The following is a 23,818-nucleotide window of genomic DNA, read 5'->3' as shown; positions in this document are numbered from 1 at the left end:
CTCTTCCTGCAACCTTGCCGAGGCTCAGCGACCCGAGCTCGCACTCATGGGCTCGATAAACGCAATAAAATCCCTCTCACAACGCAAGAAAAGCCCCTGGAGGAGTAAATCCACTCCTCCAGGGCCTCGGGGGCTACACCTGGTGGGTGCGCTCGTGCGCACCCACCGAGGCCTCGAGTACGAAACACCATCCCGCTAGGAGCTGCTGTGAACCAAGTCTCAACAAAACCTCAAAGAGAGCGCTCACACTCTCCCTGAGGCTCGGGGGCTACTGTCGGGTACCACGAGAAGGGGTCCCCTAAGCAACAATCGAAAAATCGCTTAGACCCCGTCAAAGTCAAAGCCAAGGGACAACTATTGGCTAAACCATGGCCATGTCTGAAGCCACCTACTCTCTGCCTCGCTAGAGGCCTCGCACGGAAGGTCTCGGACGGCCTACCGAATCTCCGCCTCGCTAGAGGCCTCGCACGAGAGGTCTCGGACGGCCTACAAATTTTCCGTCTCGCTCGAGGCCTCGCGCGAAAGGCCTCGGCCGGGGAACCGATTCTCCGTCTCGCTCAAGACCGGCTCGACAAAACAACCGCGTCGCCTCCGCCTAGACCAACTTCTCGGACAAGACGTCACGTCCGACCGACGCGTTCGACCGCTCCCGCGATATCAGCCGAACGACGGCTCGACACAGCGGCGTGGCCGACTGGACGCCAGTCACATTGAAGCCATACCGTCCAGGACAGGATAGGGCGGGGGTTACCGGCCACTATGCTCGGTGCACGACCAGCGCCCGGACTGCGCTGTGCTACCTAACTCCTGCTCTAGGGATAACACGGCGTGCGGAGTCAGGTCCGGGTTACTATAGCCTTGAAATCAATGTACAGGACCAACCGCTCCCCCACGCCTCGACAGTCTACATCAGAGTCTCAGCAACCTCAAGATTCGCACCCGCCAAGCCCCCCGCCCCCACGATGGCTCGGCCTCAGCACCAACTGAGCCTCGGCTCTTCACGCGGTCAACACACAGCAACCAACACGTCGCTTGCCAGGCCCTGCGTCAAGCTATCACTGGAGCTCCCACGTCGCACAAGATCGGATGTGACCGGCGCGTTGCTCCAGCACTTCAAGGGCAGGACCACTCCATCAACCATGCCACCACAGTAACGGGCAACAGGGCTCGGACATGCCGCCTCTGTTCGCACGACGCTGCGTAGCTAACATATGTATCACCCATGTCCTCCCTTCAACTATAAAAGGGAGAGACCGAGGCCGTTTCTAGGGACGACTAGTTGAGGCTCACGAGTTCACGAGGTAGACGAACACACACTCGACATTCTGTAACACGCACGCTTCTTCGCCGCCTGAGATCAACATCTCAAGCAATCCACGCCGCTTCGCGCAGAGACCTAGGACTAGCTCCCTTTCTCACTCTGCTTGTAACCCCCTACTACGAGTATTTCGGTGCAAAGAATACAAGATTGATCTCTCAGACTGAACGTAGAGCACCCATTGCCCGAACCAGTATAAACCTTATGTCTCTTTGCATCGCTCTCCAAAATTAGGGACACGCAGGTCCAAAACACGGACGACGAGTGTCTATTTGGATTGTTCCTCAGTTTATCGCACCGTTTGCTAAGCTTTTGCGGCAAGCTGTGGCCAGTTGTGAAAGCAATTGCAAGCAGACCTTAAATGCACAAGTCGATTCTGTATTTTAGTTTGCACAGCATCACCACCTCATCGCACTACGACGACCACTCACCGCCGCCGATCACTCGGGCCGGTCCCGGCGTCGACGTAACGTCCACTGCTACTCCAGAACCACAGCCACATGTTTACTTTGTTGGACGAGTAAAGAAACACGTGACGCTATTAATTGTTGATACCGATCCCGTGCAGGGGCGGGACGACGATCGGCTCATCGGCCGGTAGGTAGGACTCGTGGACCGAAATGAAGCCAGATCTGATCCGAGTACGAGTACGTGGGGTAGTACTATAAACAGGCTGAGCAGCCGGCACTAGTACTGGCGCCTTGTTTAGATTACAGAAAAAATTTCAGCCTGATGAATAATATTATTTTCGTCTTATTTGATAAATATTGTTCAATCGTGGATCAACTAGGCTTAAAAAATTCATCTCGTGATTTCCAACTAAACCATGTAATTAGTTATTTTATTTATCTATATTTAATACTCCATACAAGCGGTTAAAAATAGATGTGATGAAGAGAGAGTGAAAAAACTTAGAATTTGAATGGCATCTAAACAAAGCCTCGAGTGCGTCGCATGCGTCCTATCAAAAGCAAAGCGCCCCACGACAGTCACCACGCCACCTTGTCGCTCAAGCTCACGGGGAACTAGAGTGATCCCAGGTTCCCCGTCCCAGGAATGGCGACCCCATCCGAGAGCCAAGACAAGAAGGCCGAGAAGCTCGTGGTCATCTACGTCCCGGCGGTGACGATCAGCCACCTGATCTCCTCGGTGGATCTCGGCGAGCTGCTCGCAGCGCACAGCCTCGAGGTCTCCATCGTCGTCTGCGGCCGGACCGACGACACAGCCGCCGGTTCATTTGCCGACGGCCTCGCGGCTGCGCACCCCCAGCTCTCCTTTCACCTCCTACCGTACGTCACGCGCCCGCGCGACGTGCCCGCCCACGATTACGTGGTGCAGACCTTCGAGCTCGCCCGCGCCTCCAACTCTGACCTCCGTGAATTCCTCCGTGCCGCCTCCCCTTCCCCAGCCGCCCTGGTGCTGGACTTCTTCTGCGGCAGCGCCGTGGACGTCGGCGCCGAGCTGGGCATCCCCTCGTACTTCTTCTTTACCTCATCCATCTCCGGCCTGGCTGAATTGCTATACCATCCCTTGATCCACGAGCAAACATCTATTAGCCTCCGACACCTCGGGGGTGAACTTTTGCACGTTCCGGGCATCGCGCCGATAGCCGTAGATGACCTCCCGGCGGCCTACCAAGACCGCGACAGCCTTGGCAACAGACTCTTCCTCGCCCTATCCGAACAGATGTGCAATTCCCACGGTCTTGTCGTCAACAGCTTCCGCTCGCTGGAACCACGCGCCACCGACGCCATCGTGGCAGGCCTCTGCACGCCACCCGGGAGACGTACGCCACCGCCGCACTGCATCGGTCCAGTGATAAAGTCGCTGGAAGAGGTTGGCGCGAACGGGCACGAGTGCCTGGCGTGGCTTGACGCCCAGCCGGAGGCCAGCGTCGTGTTCCTCTGCTTCGGCAGCATGGGCCGGTTCAGCGCGGAGCAGACGAGGCATGTGGCGCGCGGGCTGGAGATGAGCGGGCAACGGTTCCTGTGGGTCGTGCGGCGCCCGCCTGGTGGCGAGGAAGACGACGGGCAGAAGCCGGACGCCGGCCTCGCCGCACTCCTCCCCGAGGGCTTCCTGGCGCGCACCAAGGGCAAGGGGCTGGTGGTCGAGGCGTGGGCGCCGCAGCGCGAGGTGCTGGCCCACGGCGCCGTCGGCGGGTTCGTCACGCACTGCGGCTGGAACTCGGTGCTGGAGGCGATCATGGGCGGCGTGCCGATGCTGGCGTGGCCGATGTACGCCGAGCAGCGGATGAACAAGGTGTTCCTGGTCGAGGATCTGCGCCTCGCCGTGCCTCTGGAAGGGTACAAGGAGATAGTCAAGGATGAGGAGGTAGCTGCCAAGGTGAAGTGGCTCATGGAGTCGGACGGCGGCAGGGAGCTTCGTGAGCGGACGCGGGCGGCGATGCGGGAGGCGAAGGAGGCGCTGAGCGACGGCGGAGAGTCTAGCACTGCGCTGTTGGAGCTCGTAAGGCTGTGGAAAATGTGAAAAACACCTGCTTTAATTTAGTTGTCGACTAGTGTTAGTAGTAGTGTAGTAGACTCCTAGTACTTATACAAGGATGTCAACGAACTACGTAAATTGCACTTGTCTCTAGTACAAGGCGGTGGTACTCCGTCTCCAGCGGTTAGAAATGCAGAAGGGTCGCCGGCGATTGTCTGCGTGCGGACGAGGGCTCCTATAGGCCCAGGCTGGATGGGGATGGGGATGGGGATGGGGATGCCCAGGGCGAGTGGCGGCATGCCGGCGGCATTCCGCGGGGACGCGGGAACAGGGGCGGGGCTTGGAACGCGCGCGGGAGCTGGAAAGTGGCCTGGATTGGGTGCCACTCCCTGCTCTGAACAATAAAGAGCGAGCTTGCCGGGTTTGGGATATCCAAGTTTACGGGCTTCTCTTTGTGAAACAGTTTGGAGCTTATTTAGCGATTTTAGCCCCAATGGCCAAATATCGAAAAGTAAGAAGAATCATTTAGGATATCTCTTGGAGTTGGTCATCACGCCAAAAGGTCAAGATTAGCTTAAGCACAATCCATCTCTGTAGCTAAAAGAATAGCACATTCCAACTGCTTAGGCTATCCGCACTCGTACACCTCTATTTCTATCCCTAAAAAGGAATATTCTACCCTAGTCATCGAGATTCTCTACTCTATAGTGTTGCTGCAGTGTTTGCGTTGCTCCCTCGCGTGCACGGTCAGTGGCGTTTTACTGTGCAGCCGGTACACTCCCGGGCCGTTTGCAGGCGTTCGGTGCAGACGCGCGATACGCTAGCCCTGGCGTACCGCTTGCTTTATCGCTGCGCAGTGCGGACAGCCTTAGAAAACACGAGAAAGAGAAACGAAGAAATCGTGTCAGAGTAAAACTCTGCTCTGTGTGCGTGTCTGATAGGTTCATAGGTTCACTGGTGCGTCGATCCAGCGGTCTCCAGCGCGGCGGCGGCCTCATCCTTCGCCACCGCCACCCTGTCCCTGAGCTCCTTTCCCTGCTGGGACTCCATGACCAGCCTGACCTTGGCCTCCACCTCCTCCGCCTTCACCATGGCCTCGTCGTAACCCTCCATCACCACCCCGAGCTTCATCCCCTCCGCGACGAATACCTTGTTTAGCCACTGCTCCGTGTACATCGGCCAGCACACCATGGGCACGCCCGCCGTGACCGCCTCCAGCGTCGAGTTCCACCCGCAGTGGGTCACGAACGCTCCGGTGGCCGGGTGCCGCAGCACCTCCACCTGCGTCGCCCACTTCGGCACCACCAGCCTGCGCCCGCGCGTCCTGTCGGGGAACCCGTCCGGGAGCAGCGCCTCCAGCGCCGCCTCGCCCCGGCCCTCGAACCGCTTCGTCAAGTCGGCGTCGGGCGCGACTGGCGCGCGCACGGCCCAGAGGAACGCGTGCCCGCTCCTCTCCAGCCCCACCGCGATCTCCCTCAGCTGCTCTGCCGGCACCGAGCTAGCGCTCCCGAAGCAGAGGAAGACCACGCTCCCCGCCGGCCACGCGTCCAGCCACGTCAAGCACTCGTGCTTCCCGTCTCCTCCCCTCTCCTCGCCCACTAACGGGCCGACGCAGAACAGCCTCGGCACTGGCTCACCAGGGCAGGGGCTGCCCTCCTCGATTGCCCTCACGGCGCGGGGCTCCAACCACTCGAACGTGTTGGCTAGTATGTGTTAGTTGATCTCCACCAATAGGCCCAACGGCCTATTGGGCCCTATCTCTACTCCCTGATCAGGGGAGCCCAACCCTAATTCGGTTGGAGGGCCCCTGTCGCACAGCATACATAAAAGGAAGGTGGGGGTGAGGGCTTGGTGAACGAGGTTTGCCATGAGCCGCCACACCCACCTACAGTAACCCTAAACCGATCTAAAGACCGTGCTGCCAGCGACGGGATGTGCCCGCCACCACCACTGTCGTTGGCCTACAGGGTCACCGCCGGCGCCACTAGACTTCTCTCCACCGCGCTGGACGACTCCTACTACACCGCGGCACCGGCGTCTACGCTTGCCGATGCGCTGCAACAGAGACAGGCAAGGAGCCTAACCGGATCTACGGGTTACACACAGAGGTACACATCATCGATCCTAACAATGGTACCGGAGCCAGTTGCCTCTGTGTAATCCTAACCCTAATCGGATAAAAGAAGAAAGGAAAAGGGACCGGGGGTGGCGGAGGTCACTGGAACCCCGATCACCACCGCCATCGCGCGGGAAAAGTGCCGCATTGACACGGCAAGAAAAGAAAAGAACAGAACACTCCATAACCCTAACCCTAATTGGGTTAAAGAAAGGGGGAAAAGAAAGGTTTCGGCCTTAAGACGAACAGAGCCGAACCCTAAATCCAAAAGAGAAAAGAAATAAAAGAAAAGAAAGGAAATTCAAAAGAAGAGAAAAGAACAGGGGTCGGCACACAAACCCTAACCCCAATCGGTCAAACAAAGAAAAGAAAACAAGATCCATTCGCATCAGAGAACAGAGAGGGCTCTCGTCACTTCGAGCCGAACCCTAACCCAAGAAATGACCGTGGGGAAGGGGCCTATCTCGAAGATCTTGAATCAAAACCGAATCGGTTCAACGGAACCCTAACTCTAACTCGCAACGAGGAAGGGGAAAAGGGGGATTCGGCACAAATAAGAAAAGGAAAGAAACAAAAAGAAAACTCGAATCGGGTTCAACCGAACCCTAACCCTAGATCCTCTTTTCGGATGAACAAGTGAAAAGAAAACAGAGAAAAATAACTCAAATCCGAAAGGGGAAGAAGAAAGGGAAAGAAATCTCACCGTGCACCGGGCGAACCATCCCTTCGCCAGCGCGGGAGAAGAAGTGCCGAGCGGGGGCAGTTGCTCGCCGGGCTCGGTCAAGGGGGCGCCGCGGCCAGGCCACTCGACGGCGGCGTGCTCACCCGTCGAGGAGCACGCGCGCCGGCGAGGGGGCCGGCGACGGCGCCGTGGCTCGCTGCTCACTCCTGCTCGGTGTCCTCTCGGTGGCTGCGGCTGCGCTGAGGTAGAGAGAAGAGAGAGCGGCGAGCGAAGAGAGAGAAGGGCAAGGGGCGAATGAGCTAGGGTTTCGGCCGACGCGGCCACTCCGATTGCTTTTGATCGAGCGAAACGGCCGGGCGACCGTCGGATGTGATCCGATGGCAGAGCGCGATTGGGCCAAACTCAGCCTAGGCGGGAGCGAGCGCCGGGCTACTTTCCCGGCCCAGGCCCAGGTTGCGGCCTGGGCGCGGAGGTGAGCGTGGGACTGTGCGCGTGCTGGAGTGGGCCGAACCGATTTTGACCGTTTTGGGCCGAGAAAGAAAGAGATAGGGCATGTTTACATATTTTCTTTTTCCAGGAAAATTGAAAAATGCAAATTGGCTCAAAAAGAATAATAGAAAAGGTATTTTACCTGTGGGTAAAATTTCAAGAAATTGAGTATATGTTTTTCCGATGCTAAAGAAAAAAAATATATTCTCTAGTGTTTTTGAACCGACATGGTATTTAACTAGAGAAAAAGAAAGTTTTTCCAGTAAATGTTTATTTCCTGGAAATTGATTAATGGATTAAAGAAAATAGAAAAAGCATTTTTCCCTATGGATAAAATTCAAGGAAAAGAGAGTTTTTCCACAGCCAAAGAAATTGTTTATTCTCCAGTTAATTTGTACCAACGTGATATTTAATTGGAGAAAAATAAAGTTTTTTCGCTGCTAAAGAAATTATTGATTCTCCAGTTATTTTGAACCAATGTGGTATTTAATTTGAGAAAAAGAGATTTGTCATGAATTACGATGTTGTTATTTTCTGACCAACGTTGTTAATAACAATATCGTAATGTTAATGATTTATGCATTAATTCTATTTCTGCCCAACGGTGATGTAGAATTAGTGTATGAGAACAGTTGTAAAAGTTAATGATTTATGCATTAATTCTATTTCTACCCAACGGTGATGTAGAATTAGTGTGTAAGAACAATTGTGAAAGTCAATGATTTATGCATTAATTCTATTTCTGCCCAATGGTGATGTGGAATTAGTGTATAAGAATAGTTATATGTTAAGAAAAGTTTTGACCTGGTTTTTATCTTGTCTAAGGTGAACTGGGTAGTCACCTCACCGTGTTCCACTGAGATTATGGCACCGATGAGGGAGACAAAAGAGAATGATGCCACTTGGGCAACTAAAGAAAGGGATTTTGAATCCCAAAAGATGTCCTATGACTGTTGAACATAGGAAGTGTGTCACTGTCAACAAGAAATGTTTGACTGTGATAAAGAACATGATTGAACCTGTAATTGTGGGCTTAATCCCAGAGTATGACACGGTCACTGAGTACCTCGATAGATTAAAGAGTCAGTTCATTGGCTCTTCAAAGACATATGCTACTCAGCTGATAAAGCAGCTGGTGACAGAGTGTTACTCTGAAAATGGTGGATAAGAGAGCTCACGATGCGTTGTCGAAATTATAGCACTATTGTTCAGGCCATATTTCGAGGGGGAGAATGGAAAGACAAGTTAAGAATGATATTCTTCCTCCATTAGAGTTCTCAGTTTTAGAACAATACAGAGAATGCATAAAAGGAAAATATATAAAAAGAATTAAGAAAACATGATAAACGAAGCGTAGGAATTCTACAGATTATTCACATAGACATCTGTGGTTAGCTTTCTATAAAGAGTGTGGATGGTTATGATCCATTCACAGATGATTACTCCCATTATGACTATATTTATCCAATCAAAGAAAGAAAAGATGTATTGGATAAATTTAAGATATTAAAGATTAAAGACAGTCAGGTCTGACCGTGGTGGAGTACTACGGTCGGCATACCCTAAAAGAATGGCATAGTAGCCCAGTATTCTATACCGGGCGAACCTCAGCAGAATAAAGTAGCTAAAAGAATCAATCATACCCTGATGGATATGGTGGGCAGTATAATAATTTACTTCACCTTATAGTTGAGCCTGTGGATGGAGGCGTTAAAACCTCCATTCATATTCTCAATAGAGTATCAAGAAAGTCGGTGCTCAAAACACTGTATGAGTTGTGGACAGAAAGAACACCCTCACTTAACCACTTGCGTGTGTAGGGGGAGCCCTGCTGAGGCTAAAGTGTTTAACCCAAACATTGGAAAGTTATATCCCAAAACAGTAAGTTGTCATTTATTTGGCTACACAGAAAAGTTAAAAGGTTTTCGTTTCTACTGTCCAGAGAGATATACAAAGTTTGTGGAAACGAGACATGCTGTCTTTCTAGAGGACGAATTGATGAGGGGGAGCATGGTAGCTCGAGAAATTGACCTTGAAGTGAAGCGAGTGTAAGCGCCCACTCCAATGATTCATGAGCCAATTTTCTCACTACCTGTTGTAGCTGCACCGATAGTGCTAGATACTATGGTGTCAGCACCTGTTGTTATTTCACCTGTGACAACAATGAATGAAAATGAAGAACCTATTCTTTAGGATTCTATAGAACCTATTGCCACACATGAGGGGGAGCAACAACAGCCTCAAACAAAAGATGTGTCAAAAGTGGAGGCTCCTGAAAGGTCTCAAAGAGTTAGAAAATCAGCTATTCCTGCTGATTATGAAGTGTACAACATTGAGGAATTTCAAATGGAGGATGATCCCACCTCATTTAAAGAAGCCATGAGAAGTGATCATTCATCAAAGTGGCTTGAGGCCATGGAAGATGAAATGAAAACAATGAATGTCAATAAAGTTTGAGATTTAGAAATAATTCCTAAAGGAGTCAAAACAGTAGGCTGTAAATGGGTCTACAGAACAAAACTTGACTCTCAAAGGAATATAGAGAAATATAAAACGCGACTTGTGGCAAAAGGCTATATGCAAAGAGAAGGGATTGATTACAATGAGATATTTTCTCCAGTCTCATGTAAAGTTTCCTTCAGAATCATAATGGCATTAGTGGCACATTACGATTGAAAATTACATCAGATGGATGTAAAGACGGCATTTCTCAACGGAGACTTAGAGGAAAATATTTACATGGCACAACCGAAAGGTTTTGTCATGAAAGGAAAATAACGAATGGGATGCCGCCTAAAGAAATCTATTTATAGATTAAAGCAAGCTTCAAGATGGTGGTACTTGAAGTTTGATCAGTCAATAAAGAATTTTAGATTTTAAAGAGAATGTAGAGGACAATTGTGTCTATGCAAAGTTTAAGAATAGGAAGTTTATCTTCCTTGTCCTGTATGTAGATAATATCTTACTTGCTAGTAGTGATGTCAGTCTACTACTGGAAACAAAGAAATTTAATATGAGAGATCTTGGCGAAGCCTCGTTCGTTCTAGGGATCGAGATTCACCAAGATAGAAGAAAAAGGATATAAGAATTGTCACAAAAGGCATACATGGAAAATATCTTAAAGAAATTAAGTATGCACAAATATAATCCATCACCTGCTCCTATAGTCAAGGGCGACAGATATGGGAATTTTAAATGCCCCAGGAACCAATATGAGCTCAATCGATAAAGTGAAAGTGGTTCCATATGCTTCAGTTATCGGAAGCTTGCAACATGCTCAAGTATGAACACGCCCTGACTTGGCATTTGTTATCGGGTTTTACTTGGCAGATTCCAGAGGAATTCTGGAATAGAACACTGAAATTGATAAAGAAAGTCTTGCATTATTTGCAAGGAACGAAAGACCTCATGATGACATATGAAAGATCTGATTCACTCCACATGGTGGGATATTCAGAATCTGATTATGCGATAGTGAATACATATCCAGACGTGGATTTTCTATCATCTCGCAAAGGATAGCTATTTCATGGAAAAGCTCAAAGCAAACTGTCACTATATCGTCCACAATGTATAACAGTTTGTAGCGTGTTATGAGGTAACGGGCAGGTGAACTAACTAACGAAGTTCATACCCGGTTTAAAGGTGGTTGACGACATCTATAGACCACTTAAAGTAATACTGCGATGATAATCTGACAATACAGTATGCTCACAACATAAGTTAAGTGGTGCTGCCAAACACATTGACATAGATTATTATGTTGTGAAAGATAAAGTCCGGGATCAAGTCATAAGTCTTGAGCATATAAGAACAGAAAGGATGCTCGCGGATCCGCTTACAAAAGGCTTACCACCCAACATGTTCAGAGGACATGGTGTTCAGAGAACATGTAGCTAGCTTGGGTTTAAGGGAAAGCCAAAAATATTCCTGGACAAAAGAAGGCCCAAAGATAAATATCTATTTCAGAACAGAGTAGTGAGTTGTAGCTGTTAAGTCTATCGGCAATGAACCGTGACGATAAGACATGCTCTATGAGCTAATCTGTAATGGAATGAACAAAAGCAAATGATATGAAAGTAAAAGATGGAATGAGATCAAGGGGGGAATGTTAGTTGATCTCCACCTATTGGCCCTATCTCTACTCCCTGATCGGGGGAGCTCAACCCTAATTCGGTTGGAGGGCCCCTGTCGCACAGCACACATAAAAGGAAGGTGGAGGGTGAGGGCTTGGTGAACGAGGTTTGCCGTGAGCCGCCACACCCACCTACAGTAACCCTAAACCGATCTAAAGACCGTGCTGCCAGCGACGGGATGTGCCCGCCACCACCACTGCCGTTGGCCTGCAGGGTCACCGCCGGCGCCATTGGACTTCTCTCCACCGCGCTGGACGACTCCTACTACACCGCGGCACCGACGTCTACGCTTGCCGATGCGTTGCAACAGAGACAGGCAAGGAGTCTAGCCGGATCTACGGGTTACACACAGGTACACATCATCCATCCTAACAGTATGCCCTTCGCTCTGGGCAGCTGCTCGAAGAGAGAAACGGTTGCCTTGTACTGCTCGCTGTGAGGACCGAGCAGGACCTCAGGCACGTCCGAGGCAGGAACTGGGTGCACCCCGGGGAAGTGCAGCAACGAGCGCCCCATGTCCCCGAAGGAGACGTCGGACCGCATGACCGGGATGTTCAGATAGACAGCAAGCGGGGACGCGCCGGACGTGAAGAACAGGTAGGCCGGGAGTCCGAGCTCCGCGGCGGCGTCGAGCGCGCGCCCGCAGAAGAAGTCGAGGACGAGCGCCTTCACGGACGGGAGGGACCTCACGAACGCGAGGAGCGCGGGGTTGGTAGCGCGGAGGTCGGCGATGAGCGTGATGAAGGGGTCGGCGTCGGGGTCAGCCTCGTCGCTGGAACGGGCGGTTGCCGGCTGGAGGAGATGGAAGGAGACGGACGGGTAGGTGGCAGAGAGACGGGCGACGGTCTCATGGGAGTTGCTGGACGACGGGACGTCGGCAATGGCCATGGTGATGGGAACGCCGTGGCCCGCCAAGCGATCGGCGAGCTGCGCCATGGGGTGGGGTGGCCCCGGACCATCCATGTGTATAGCACCACGACGCTGCCCATTCGCCGTATGTGGAATTGGGGATGCGGCAATGAATCAATGATGATCTATGAACACTAGTGCAGTTGTGCGTGCCTTTGTTGGCCCCTCTGCTAAATAGCAGCAGCCAGCAGCTAAAGTCGGATGCTGATCATGCACTACGCAACCTCGTTGACTATGAGAGGCGGCTAGGACTGAAGATTTGCCGACAGCAAAAACGGAGAAATCTTGGACAATGGTATTTGTAACCGTGGCCAGCTGGCAATTCGCTGAAATTTAGCTTATGTTAATTTGTTGTGAGAGAAAAACACTGTTAGTTCGCTGAAAAGTATAGCTGAATCGGTGGACGGGGTTAGCTATGGGAGCAGCCAAGTGCAAGGTTAGGGGAGGACGGGGCAGTAGCGGCGGGTGGTGGGCAGTGAGGTTACCGACGGCCATGGCGACGTTCGAGGCAGTGGCGGCCAAAGGTAGCAAGAGAGATAGTTGATTGAGATTAGGGAAGGGTGGGAACAAGCGGCAGGGATTGGAAGCGGACGATGAGGTAGCCAACGACCAGGACGGCAGCGGAGACCTGCGGTGGGCATGACAGTTGGGGATTTGCGTGACATCGTCCGGAGGAAGAAGAACCGTCGTTGGGGAGAGAGGGAGGAACCACAAATCGCGATACAAACGAACGCGTGCCCAGATGCAAGTAGTGCTACGAACAGGACGTTCGCAGAAAAGTACTGCTAAATATATTTCTTGTTTAAACAACGATAATGAGAAGTAGCCATACAATGCTATGTTTCAGACCCTATATTAGCATCCATCTTACAGACAGTTCATTATTTATTACTAGTACTCCCCCAATCGTAAATTATAAAATGTTTTTGTTTTTCTAGATATATATAGAATACGTTCCTTTTGATAGGTATCTATACTATGTCTAGATATGTAAAAATAATATATATAGAAAAGTCTAAATATCTTGTAATTTTGAAATGGAGGAAGCAGTATACATAGATCCATCACTTGCATCCTAAACCCTCAAAAACTCACCAAGTTCGACGTGAGACGACCCGCCATCTTTGATGGCATCGGCAGCCATTTCCTTTGCCATCGCCGTCCTCTCTCTGAGCTTCTTCCCTTCCTCCGACTCCATCACCAGCCGTACCTTAGCCTCCACCTCGTCAGCAGTCACCAACTCCTCGTCATAGCCTTCCATCACCACCCCAACCTTCATCTCCTCCACCACGTGCACCTTATTCAGCCTCTGCTCCGCGTACAGCGGCCAGCAGATCATCGGCACGCCGGACATGACTGCCTCCAGCACCGAGTTCCACCCGCAGTGAGTTACAAAGGCACCCACGGCCTCGTGCCGCAGCACCTGCGTCTGTGGCGCCCAGTTCTTCAGAACCAATCCTCTGCCTCTGGTTCTCTCCAAGAACCCATCCGGAAGCAACGCCTGCAGATCAGGCTCGCGAGAGTTCTGCTCCTCACGTGAGCTTCGGCTTCGCACGGCCCACAGGAACCTGTGCCCGGAACGCTCCAGCCCGCGCGCCGTCTCCTTCAGCTGCGCCGCCGAGAAGGCGCCCAGGCTTCCGAAGCAGAGGAACACCACGCTCTGCCTGGGTTGCCCGTCCATCCACTCGAGGCACGTGTGCCTCTCGCCGTTGCCCTCGGCGTCGCCACCGTCGACCAGGGGCCCCACGCAGTAGATCTTCGGCGTCGAGCGGCCGGGCAGGCAGTGGCCGTCACGCAGCGCTTTCAGTGCCCTCGACTCCAGCCACTCGAAGCTGTTCACCAGAATGCCTGCAGCTTCCGGCATCCGGGCGAGCTGCCGCAGCCGTACGCTGCCCAGGTCGCTCTCCCAGTCCTGCATCGTGTCAGGCATGTCGAGGGCGCGGACTGCCGGCACGCCGGCGAAGTTCAGCGCCGCCTTGCCCATGTCCTTGAGCGAGGACGGCCCGGCGCCGCAGAGATCTGGAATCTGGAGGTAGACCGCGAGGTCGCCGGCCGCGGACGGGTAGAAGAAGTATGCGGGGATCGCGAGCTCCGCGGCGACGTCGAGCGCGTCGGTGCAGAACATGTCGACCACGAGGGCGTCGACGGCAGGGACTCGCGACTCGAGGAACGCCCGGAGCGCGGGGTTCGCGGTGCGGAGCGCGTCCAGGATGGGCACGATGGGGTGGGAATGCTGCTTACTGGGGCAGGGCGGGATGGGGAGGAGGTGCACCGTGATGGAGGGACTGACCGCGGCCAGTCGGGCCAGCGCAGCAGCCAGCACGGCGTGCTTCTCGGGCGGGTCGACGACGGCGATGGTGACGGCGACGCCGCCGTGTCGGAGGATGGCCTTGGCCAGCTGCGCCATGGGGTTCAGATGGCCCACGCCCAGGGAGGGGTACAGCACCACCGTCTTCTCCGTCATGGCCTCGGTTTCTCACAACTCACAACAAAGAGGTCCAACAAGACCAGTGGACACAAGGGCGAGGCGAAATGGAATAATCCCGCTCACCAGTGACGACAAAGAGTGCCGAGCCGACAGCCCCACTGGCACCGGGAAGGGAAAGGCCGAAGGAGGCAAAGAGACGTGTGGCATTTCGCAAGATAGACTGCGGCGCACGCAAAACGGCGGGCCGCAAGAACATGGGCGCTGTTTTGTTCGGTTGGTTTGCTACTTGTCTGGACACGGATCCTGCACGTAGTCCATCTCCAGCGAGGAAACCCTAGCGAGCGAAGCGGCGGCGGCCGCGGGAGAGGAGGCGCCGCCGCGGTCTCTACCCCCGAGACTGTCAGCCGCCGAGTCTTCAGAGTTCTGTTAGCCAGTATAAGACTAAGGACTGTCAGTTGAAACTAGAACGGCTACTGTAATCGCCCTGGTCTTTAGCTGATCCAAGCATCTAGGAGTCTGTTAGTATTGCTTGGACAGCAGTGATAGGCACCCTGTATATGTACCTGTACACCGCACACATGAATGAATTGAGCTTTCATCTAACTTACATGGTATCAGCCTTCTATCGATCCCAACCCTCTGCTTCCGCATCTCCCACCCCTGGCGAGCCCGTCTGCTTCTTCAGCCGCCACCAACCCCTTTGCTGATCCCGCTCCACCCTCTGCCTCCACCTTGGTAATGCTCAACATCCGCAGCCATGTCCTGGTCGTCCTCTCCGCTGACGAGGGAAATTTTCGGCAGTGGCGTTCCTTCATCGAGCTCACCATCAAAAAGTTCCGCCTCCTCGATCATATTGACGACACCATGGATGCCGCCGCCATGTTCGACGACACCGAATGGCTCCAGGTGGATGCTTGCATCGTCTCCTGGTTATACACCACTGTCTCCAAGGAGATTTGGAACGATGTCAATCGCCCCAACGCCACTGCCCTCTCCGTCTGGAACGCGATCACCGGACAGTTTCTTGACAACAGTCTGCAACGCGCCGTGTACGCCCAACAGGAGTTTCACAGCCTGTTCCAGGGTGACATGGGCGTCGCCGAGTACTGCGGCAAACTCAAGCGCCTCGCCGACACCCTCTACGACTGTGGCGCCGCCGTCTCTGACACTGCCCTCGTCATCAACACGTTGCGCGGCCTGAACAACAAATTCAGCCAAGCAATTGCTGTTTTCTCCACCATGTCTCCCCCACCCACCTTTCTGTACACCAAATCCTATCTTCTGCAGGAAGAAAATCGCATCCGCCACTCTCTGCAGATGGAGGCGCAGACTGCTCTCATTGCGGCGACCACGACTGCTCCTGCGTCCAGGTCTGTCGCGCCCTCTCCACCAGCATCTCAGGCGCCTGCCACCGGGCACAACGACCGCCGCAAGAAGCGCAAGGCCTCTGACGGCCGCAATCGCCAGAACACCAATGGCGGCCACGCTCCTCCAGCCGGCGGCCCTCATCACGTCGGCGCCCAAACGCCGCAGTGGGCGTCTGCCCACAATCCGTGGCAGGGCGTCGTCCAGGCCTGGCCCATGAACGCGTGGTGGCCCAGCGTCCTTGGCTCACGCCCCGGCGTCGCTCCTCCCCAAGCCATGGCGGCGTTCTCGGCGTCGCCACCATTGCCCGACGCCGCCCTGTACGCCGGGAATTCCGGGTCGCTTCCTGCGGGCCTCTACTCCGCCTTCAACAACATGGCTGTCAACACTCCAGGCGGCGGTGGCATCGACTGGTTCCTCGACACGGGGGCTACGGCGCATATGGCGTCAAATGCTGGTATCCTTACATCTCCTCCCATTACCACTGTTCCCCGTCACATTGTTGTCGGTAACGGGCAACATCTCTCAGCGCACTGCACTAGCACCACCTCCATCCCCACCTCCTCTTCCTCCTTACAGCTTCGCAATGTGCTTATTGCTCCTCAAATTGTTAAGAATCTCATTTCTGTGCGCTCACTAACTCGTGACAATTCTGTCTCTGTGGAATTTGATCCCTGGGGTTTCACCATCAAGGACCTTCGCACCAGGATGGCTCTGCTCCGATGTGACTCTTCTGGTGAACTCTATCCCCTTCACTAGTCCTCCACCACAGCGGCGCCACCTCCATCTGCACTTCTTGCATCCAACGACAGCGAGCTCTGGCATGCTCGTCTGGGACACCCCGGGCATGACACTCTTCAGAAGCTGTCCCGTTCCATTGGTTTTTCATGTTCTCAGTCTAATCGCCACACTTGTGATGCCTGCCGTCGAGGCAAACATGTACGCCTTCCATTTAGCAATTCCAATAATATTTCGTCAGTTCCCTTTCAGCTATTACACTGTGATGTATGGACCTCTCCAATTTTAAGCAATTCCGGGTTCAAATACTATCTTGTGATATTGGATGACTACTCACACTATGTCTGGACATTCCCCTTGCGCCACAAATTTGATGTTCTACCCACGCTCATCTCGTTCCATGCATTTGTTCGCACACAATTTCAGGCACCCATAATGTGCTTCCAAACAGACAACGGTAGAGAATTCGACAACTCGGCGTCCCGGGCCTTCTTTGCCACACGCGGCATTGCCCTTCGCCTGACCTGTCCATACACGTCACAGCAGAATGGCCGAGCTGAACGTGTCCTGCGAACACTCAATGATGGAGTCCGCGCCTTGCTGTTTCAGGCATCAATCCCCCCAAGCTTCTGGCCTGATGCTCTCGCGGCGTCAACATACCTGCTTAGTCGCCGTCCATGCCGGCCGCGTGCCAATTCCACCCCCTTCGAACTTCTCTTCGGTGCACCACCAGAGTACAACCACCTCCGAGTCTTTGGGTCCCTCTACTACCCAAATCTCGCTGCCACCGCGCCGCACAAACTGGCACCGCGATCTGAGCGCTGCGTCTTCCTCGGATATCCCCTTGATCAAAAGGGCTACAAGTGCTATAACCCCGTAACCAAACATGTAATCATATCACGTCACGTCTATTTCGACGAGACTTGCTTCCCGTTTGCGCAGGTTGACACAGCAGCACAGCCGCCGAGCTATTCGTGCGCGCCGTGCGAACCGGAGGAGGTGATCATTCCTACCGGTGCGCGTCGCCCTCGACATCGTGCACCAGCAGCCGCATCGACACGAGCTGCAAGGATGGGGCCTCAACCACCTGAGGCATCGCCGCCCGCATCTGGGGGCTCGACCATGACTTCGCCCCCTCGTGCGTAGCCGACGGATGCCGCTGCTGAGCCGGTCACCGCGTCGCCGTCACCCACTGCAGCTACGGTGACCGCGCTGGCCTCGCCTGCTCCAGCGTCATCATTTGCTACACCAGCATCTTCTCCGACTGTGCCACCTCTACGCCACCCGATGGTTACTCGCGCGCGTGATGGCATTCATATGCCCAATCCAAAATACGCGCACGTGGTGACCACGCTCGGACCGTCGCCGCCTCCAACATCCGTTCGTGCCGCACTACGGGACCCAGAGTGGAAAGCTGCGATGCAAGAAGAGTTCGATGCGCTGCAGCACAATGGCACTTGGACACTTGTGCCCAGACCCGATCGAGCTAACATAATCACCGGCAAATGGATCTTTAAGAACAAATTGCACCCAGATGGCAACCTAGAACGTCGCAAGGCGCGGTGGGTCGTGCACGGGTTCTCCCAACGCCTGGGCGTCGACTTTCACCAGACCTTCTCTCCGGTGGTCAAGCCAGCAACCATCCGCACGGTTCTTCACCTGGCTGCAACACGTCAATGGCCAGTTCACCAACTCGATGTCAAGAACGCATTTCTGCACGGCAACCTCGCCGAGCGTGTCTACTATCATCAACCCGCAGGCTTCGTAGACGCAAACCACCCAGATCATGTCTGTCTGCTCGTCAAGTCTCTCTATGGCCTCAAGCAGGCACCACGGGCTTGGTTCCAGCGTCTTGGACAACACCTCATCAGCATGGGCTTCGTCGCATCAGGGTCTGACAGCTCCTTATTCATCTACACAAAAGGGGGCAATGCGGCATATCTTCTGGTGTACGTTGATGACATAATCCTCACTGCTTCATCGGCCGCCCTTCTGCACAGCATAGTTGATCAGCTACGTCGTACCTTTGCGATCAAGGATCTAGGTGACCTCCACTTCTTCCTCGGCGTACAAGTGCGCCGTGATGCCTCCGGATTCCATCTCAACCAAGCTCAGTACACAGAAGACATTCTGGAACGGGTAGGGATGGCCAACTGCAAGCCAGTCACCACCTCGGTTGAGGTCCAGCCCAAGCTGTCAGCAAATGAAGGCGAGGCTGTGACGGATGGCACCTTCTACCGCAGCATCACCGGCGCACTCCAGTACTTGACTCTCTCCCGGCCAGACATTGCTTATGGGGTCAATCAAGCTTGCCTTCATATGCATGCCCCGCGTGATGTGCACTGGAATCTTGTCAAGCGCATACTCAGATATCTTCGTGCCACAGTTCAGCTCGGCATCAAAATCTCGGCTACTCCATCAACGACACTCAAGGCTTACTCTGACGCCGATTGGGCTGGTTGTCCTGACACTCGGCGATCGACATCAGGGTACTGCGTGTTTCTTGGTGACTCTCTCGTGTCATGGTCATCCAAGCGCCAAACGACTGTCTCACGATCGAGCGCCGAAGCTGAATACCGAGCAGTGGCCAATGCTGCTGCCGAATGTTGCTGGCTCCGCAATCTTCTTCAAGAGCTCCATGTCGTCATTGACAAAGCCACGGTGATCTATTGCGACAACATATCTGTAGTCTATCTTTCCGAGAATCCAGTTCACCACCGATGGACTAAGCATGTCGAACTTGATATTCATTTTGTGCGGGAGAAGGTGGCCTTAGGGCAGTTCAAGGTGATGCACATACCTACATGGTACCAGTTTGCAGACATCATGACCAAGGGACTCCCTTCGCCATTGTTCACTGAGTTCAGGGAAAGCTTGTGCATTCGATCACATGAAGCTACAACTGAGGGGGGTGTCAGCAGCCGAGTCTTCAGAGTTCTGTTAGCTAGCATAAGACTAGGACTGTCAGTTGGAACTAGATCGGCTACTGTAATCGCCCTGGTCTTCAGCTGATCCAAGCATCTAGGAGTCTGTTAGTATTGCTTGGACAGCAGTGATCGGCACCCTGTATATGTACCTGTACACCGCACACATGAATGAATTGAGCGTTCATCTAACTTACAGAGACACCTCCGCTTCAATCCGGCGAATCGATCGGTAAGCACCACCTTGCAAAGAATTTGAGTTTTTTCATCCAGTAGAGATTTCTTGTCGTTTGTTTTGGCAATTGATCTTGAATCCTTGGATTTGTGCCCAGTAGATCTGGTTCTTGGGCCTCGTTTAGTTGGTGAAATTTTTTAGAAAATGGTACTATAGTACTTTCGTTGTTATTTGACAATTAGTGTCCAATCATAATCTAATTAGGCTTAAAAGATTAGTCTCGTGAATTTCGTCTAAACTGTGTAATTAGTTTTATTTTTTATTTATATTTAATGCTTCATGCATGCGTCCAAAGATTCGATGTGACGGAAAATCTTGAAAAATTTTGTAAAATTTTGGGAACTAAACAGCCACCTGAAGGGGACATCGGTAGATCACAGAAAGAGGAAGGCAACTGTTCTTGAAGGAGCCACCAGCGGATCTGCTTTTCTCCCTCACCTGGTAAGGACGATGTGGAGTTGGTTTTTCTTTCTATTCCGTCATGTGATTTTCAGTGTTATCTTTTATCCATCTTAAGATTGCAGATCTGTGATAACTTGTTTTTGAACATGCCTTTTGGTAGATTATTGGTAGCTCCTCCCTTCTCCATTTGCTCCCCACGACTGTGACCTGCCCCAAGAAACAACAGAAAGCCTGATTTCAGGTATGGCTTTGGATCTTCTTTTGTTCCTGTTAATCTTTCATGATTTGTGTGGCCGGCAACTACAAATTATGTACCTAGTGGATTCTTTTTGAATGAATGCCATGAAAACGCCAGTGTGACAGTAGTAGAGATGTTACATTGTTTTTGACAAGAAGTAGGAGTTGCAGATATGCTGTTTGCAATGAATGTGCCATGCATGCAGTCAGCCGCTACTTTAAGTCAGTACTACATGCTATAGGTGAACTTCGTGATGACCTTATTAAGCCGCCATCTCTTGAAACCCCATCCAAAATCCTTGAAAATCCTCGGTGGTATCCATACTTTGAGGTATGATCTATGTACATAGTGGTAATGTTTTTGAGTTGTCTGTATGGATGCCCATTTGACCACTTTTTTTAATTGAAAATTCATGATGTAGAATTGTATTGGAGCAATAGATGGTACTCACATACGAGCTAGTGTCCCCAAGTCCCGTGAGGCGGCTTTCTGGGGCAGAAAGTGCTTTACAACCCAAAATGTGATGGCTGCTGTAGACTTTGCCCTTCGCTTCACATATGTGTTGGCTGGTTGGGAGGGCCCAGCACACGATGCTGTTGTTCTAGCAAATGCCTTGCAACGCCAAAATGGTCTAGTCGTCCCCGAAGGTAGTCCCTAAGAAGTGTACATAATATGCACCCACTACAAAATAGATTCTGCCCTAATCAAATTGATATGTCATGGTATTGTAGGAAAGTATTACCTGGTTGATTGTGGTTATGGTGCAAAGCCTGGGTTCTTACCACCTTTTCGTGGTGTTCGATACCACTTAAAAGAGTGGGGTAATGCCAACTTGCCACAAGATGAGAAAGAATTATTTAATTTAAGGCATTCACAACTACGGGTCACTGTTGAGCGTGCTTTTGGATCGCTAAAGAACCGATTCAAGTTTCTTGATGATGCCCGACCTTTTTTCCCTTTCAAGACACAAGTAGATGTTGTACTTGCATGCTGCATCCTCCACAATTGGATTGTCTCACAGGGGGAAGACATTTTTCTTCCACCAGAGTTAGCATGGACAACAAGCTCTAGCAGCTCGTCCAGCTCGTCAAGTTCCCATCGGGATCAAGTACAAGAAAATAGGCAGTGGGTTCAGTGGAGGCAGAATATTGCAAATTGGATGTGGGAAACTAGACAAAATTCCCATAGTTGAGCAAATTAAATTATCTTACTGCTTTTCAATTTCAATGTTTTGTATGAGCTCAGTTCCTATGTAATATCATGTTCTTATTATAGTCAGAGATGTTCTAATACTTTGATTTGTTCATACTCTGCATTTTTTTAATACTATGAACTGTTTGTACTCTGAAATGTTCTACTGGTTACTAATAACGAAATGTTTGGATATGGTAGGAAAATGGACTGCGGGCAAGAATCTGAGCTAAGGACTCAAAGCTCAGCCGTCTGGACATCTGAAATGTCAGAATGTGCCTTGCGTTACTTGGCGCAGCTAGTAGCTGATGGCATTAGGGTGGACAAAGGCTTCAAGAGCTCCCACTACAATCAGTGTGCTAAAGTGGTGAATGAAAGATTTCATGTAAATTTTAATGGTAGCCAAATCCCCAATCACCTTAAAAGACTTGGAAAACTCGCTGGAACAATGTTATGGCCCTGTTCGCTTCTCTTATAATCCGTACTTTTCAGCTCGTTTTTTCAGACGGAACAGTGTTTTTCCCTCGCAACAAATCAGCCGGAACAGTGTTTCTGCACATTTTAATGAGGAAACTGGAACTATAATGCTTGATGAGAAGAACTATTTGGCTCGTGTGCAGGTGTGTATTGGTTGTTATTTCCTTTCTACATTCAGTTTCTATTGATTGCGGCTGTGCAAGTCTACTGAACTTTTTTCCCTGTCTGACTTTGGCTTTGGACATTCTTTCAGAAGAAGCCATCTGAAGCAAAGTACTTTAACAAACCTATTGAGAACTATCACTATATGGCTATCATTTTTGGCAATCATCAAGCAACAGGACTGTTTGCAAAAGGTACAAATGATCCTCTTGCTTCTGATCTATCTGAGGAGACATCCTACAGCGTGGGCTCTGAAGATTTTGCTGGCCATGAGAGCAACACTTCTAGCCCTGCACGTGATGTTGGTGGGTCTTCTACTCAAGGTGGTGGTGTTGAATCTTCTGCTCGAGGTTCTGCAAGAAGGAAGAGAGGGCGCGTGATGCTAGATGATGATGATTTAGGGCTAAGAGGTGTCACTGAAGCCTTTAATGGTCTTTCAGATGCCATCAGGGAATCAGCACCACCACCTCCACCTCCCCCTCCAACAATTCCTCCAAATCTATGGCCTGTAATCCAGCAAATTCCAACTTTTGAAAATGGCGCATCTGGCTCTCTACTATCAACATCTTTGTTTGAACATACCACTTGCTAATGCTTTCCTGGGGCTTGACCTTGCTGATCAAATGGTGTGGGTGGCTTCTTTCATTCACAGTAATCTTTCAGGATGATAATAGGTTCATTCACAAGCTTCTAGATGGTACACCACAGATTAGAAGTTAATTTATATTTGGATGTTCTATGTGTAAGTGATTCTGGGAGTTATTTTCTGAAAATTGTCCTCAATGTGCAAGTGATTCTGGGAATTATGAACTATGGAAGTTATCTGGATGTTCTGTGTAAGTGATTCTGTGAATTATTTTATGAAAATTGTCTTCTCTGTGAGCAAGTGATTATGGGAATTATTTTAAGAAATTTGTCTTCTCTATGGTTAAGTGATTCTGGGAATTACGGTTCTGTTCACAGAATCCACCGTACCCCAATCCAAACAGCAGCCCGGTTCAATCCATTCTTTAATCCAAATAGCAGCTTGGTTCAACCGATACTTTAATCCAAACAGCAGCGAGTCACCGTCCGAAACAGGGATGGTTCCATGCCGGACGGACTGATGACGGACGTGACCCCTCCACCAACCAAACACGAAGCTAAATCATTAGGGAACATGGAAATAGGGTTAAAAAAGGGTGGGGGAGCAAAATAAAAGTAACTTTTATATCCTATAATACATAACAAATTCTATAATATGGTGCAAACTTGCAAACACCAGATAAATAATAACATTCATAACTTCTGCAACTATGATAGTCTCAGTATCTCTGTAGCTATGACATTGAGCAAATCTGTGTCTTCAATTGGAACATCTACAAAATATTTAATATTTAAAATAACAAATAAAAAACAAAGTTCACAACAAGGAAAAACATACGTTAGCAGGGAAAGTAAGATGACTATATAAGATAGATACGAAAACATAAGTATAAGATACATAACTCTCTATAGTAAGTTAATCACATAAGTTAGGTACTCTCCGTCCACAAAAGAATATAATTTTCGCTTTTCGAGATGTCA

General features: G+C 51.1%; 2 protein-coding genes and 2 pseudogenes across 2 annotated transcripts; 2 read left to right on the top strand and 2 right to left on the bottom strand.

The window, feature by feature from the left end:
• The first annotated feature begins 2,243 nt into the window (after positions 1 to 2,243).
• On the top strand, positions 2,244 to 4,344 carry LOC136458942 (UDP-glycosyltransferase 1-like). Its single transcript, XM_066458842.1, has one exon. The coding sequence runs from the start codon at positions 2,375 to 2,377 to the stop codon at positions 3,803 to 3,805; it is 1,431 nt and encodes a 476-aa protein (XP_066314939.1). The 5' UTR covers positions 2,244 to 2,374; the 3' UTR covers positions 3,806 to 4,344.
• Positions 4,345 to 4,633: 289 nt separating this feature from the next.
• On the bottom strand, positions 4,634 to 12,965 carry LOC136456505 (anthocyanidin 5,3-O-glucosyltransferase-like; annotated as a pseudogene).
• A 139-nt stretch (positions 12,966 to 13,104) lies between these two features.
• LOC136456504 (anthocyanidin 5,3-O-glucosyltransferase-like) lies at positions 13,105 to 14,728 on the bottom strand. Its single transcript, XM_066456406.1, has one exon. The coding sequence runs from the start codon at positions 14,554 to 14,556 to the stop codon at positions 13,168 to 13,170; it is 1,389 nt and encodes a 462-aa protein (XP_066312503.1). The 5' UTR covers positions 14,557 to 14,728; the 3' UTR covers positions 13,105 to 13,167.
• A 4,952-nt stretch (positions 14,729 to 19,680) lies between these two features.
• On the top strand, positions 19,681 to 23,080 carry LOC136458941 (uncharacterized; annotated as a pseudogene).
• The last annotated feature ends 738 nt before the right edge of the window (positions 23,081 to 23,818 follow it).

Source organism: Miscanthus floridulus, chromosome 6 (genome assembly GCF_019320115.1).
Source record: "Miscanthus floridulus cultivar M001 chromosome 6, ASM1932011v1, whole genome shotgun sequence".
Classification (NCBI taxonomy): Eukaryota; Viridiplantae; Streptophyta; class Magnoliopsida; order Poales; family Poaceae; genus Miscanthus; species Miscanthus floridulus.
This window is presented reverse-complemented; position numbering and strand designations above follow the sequence as displayed.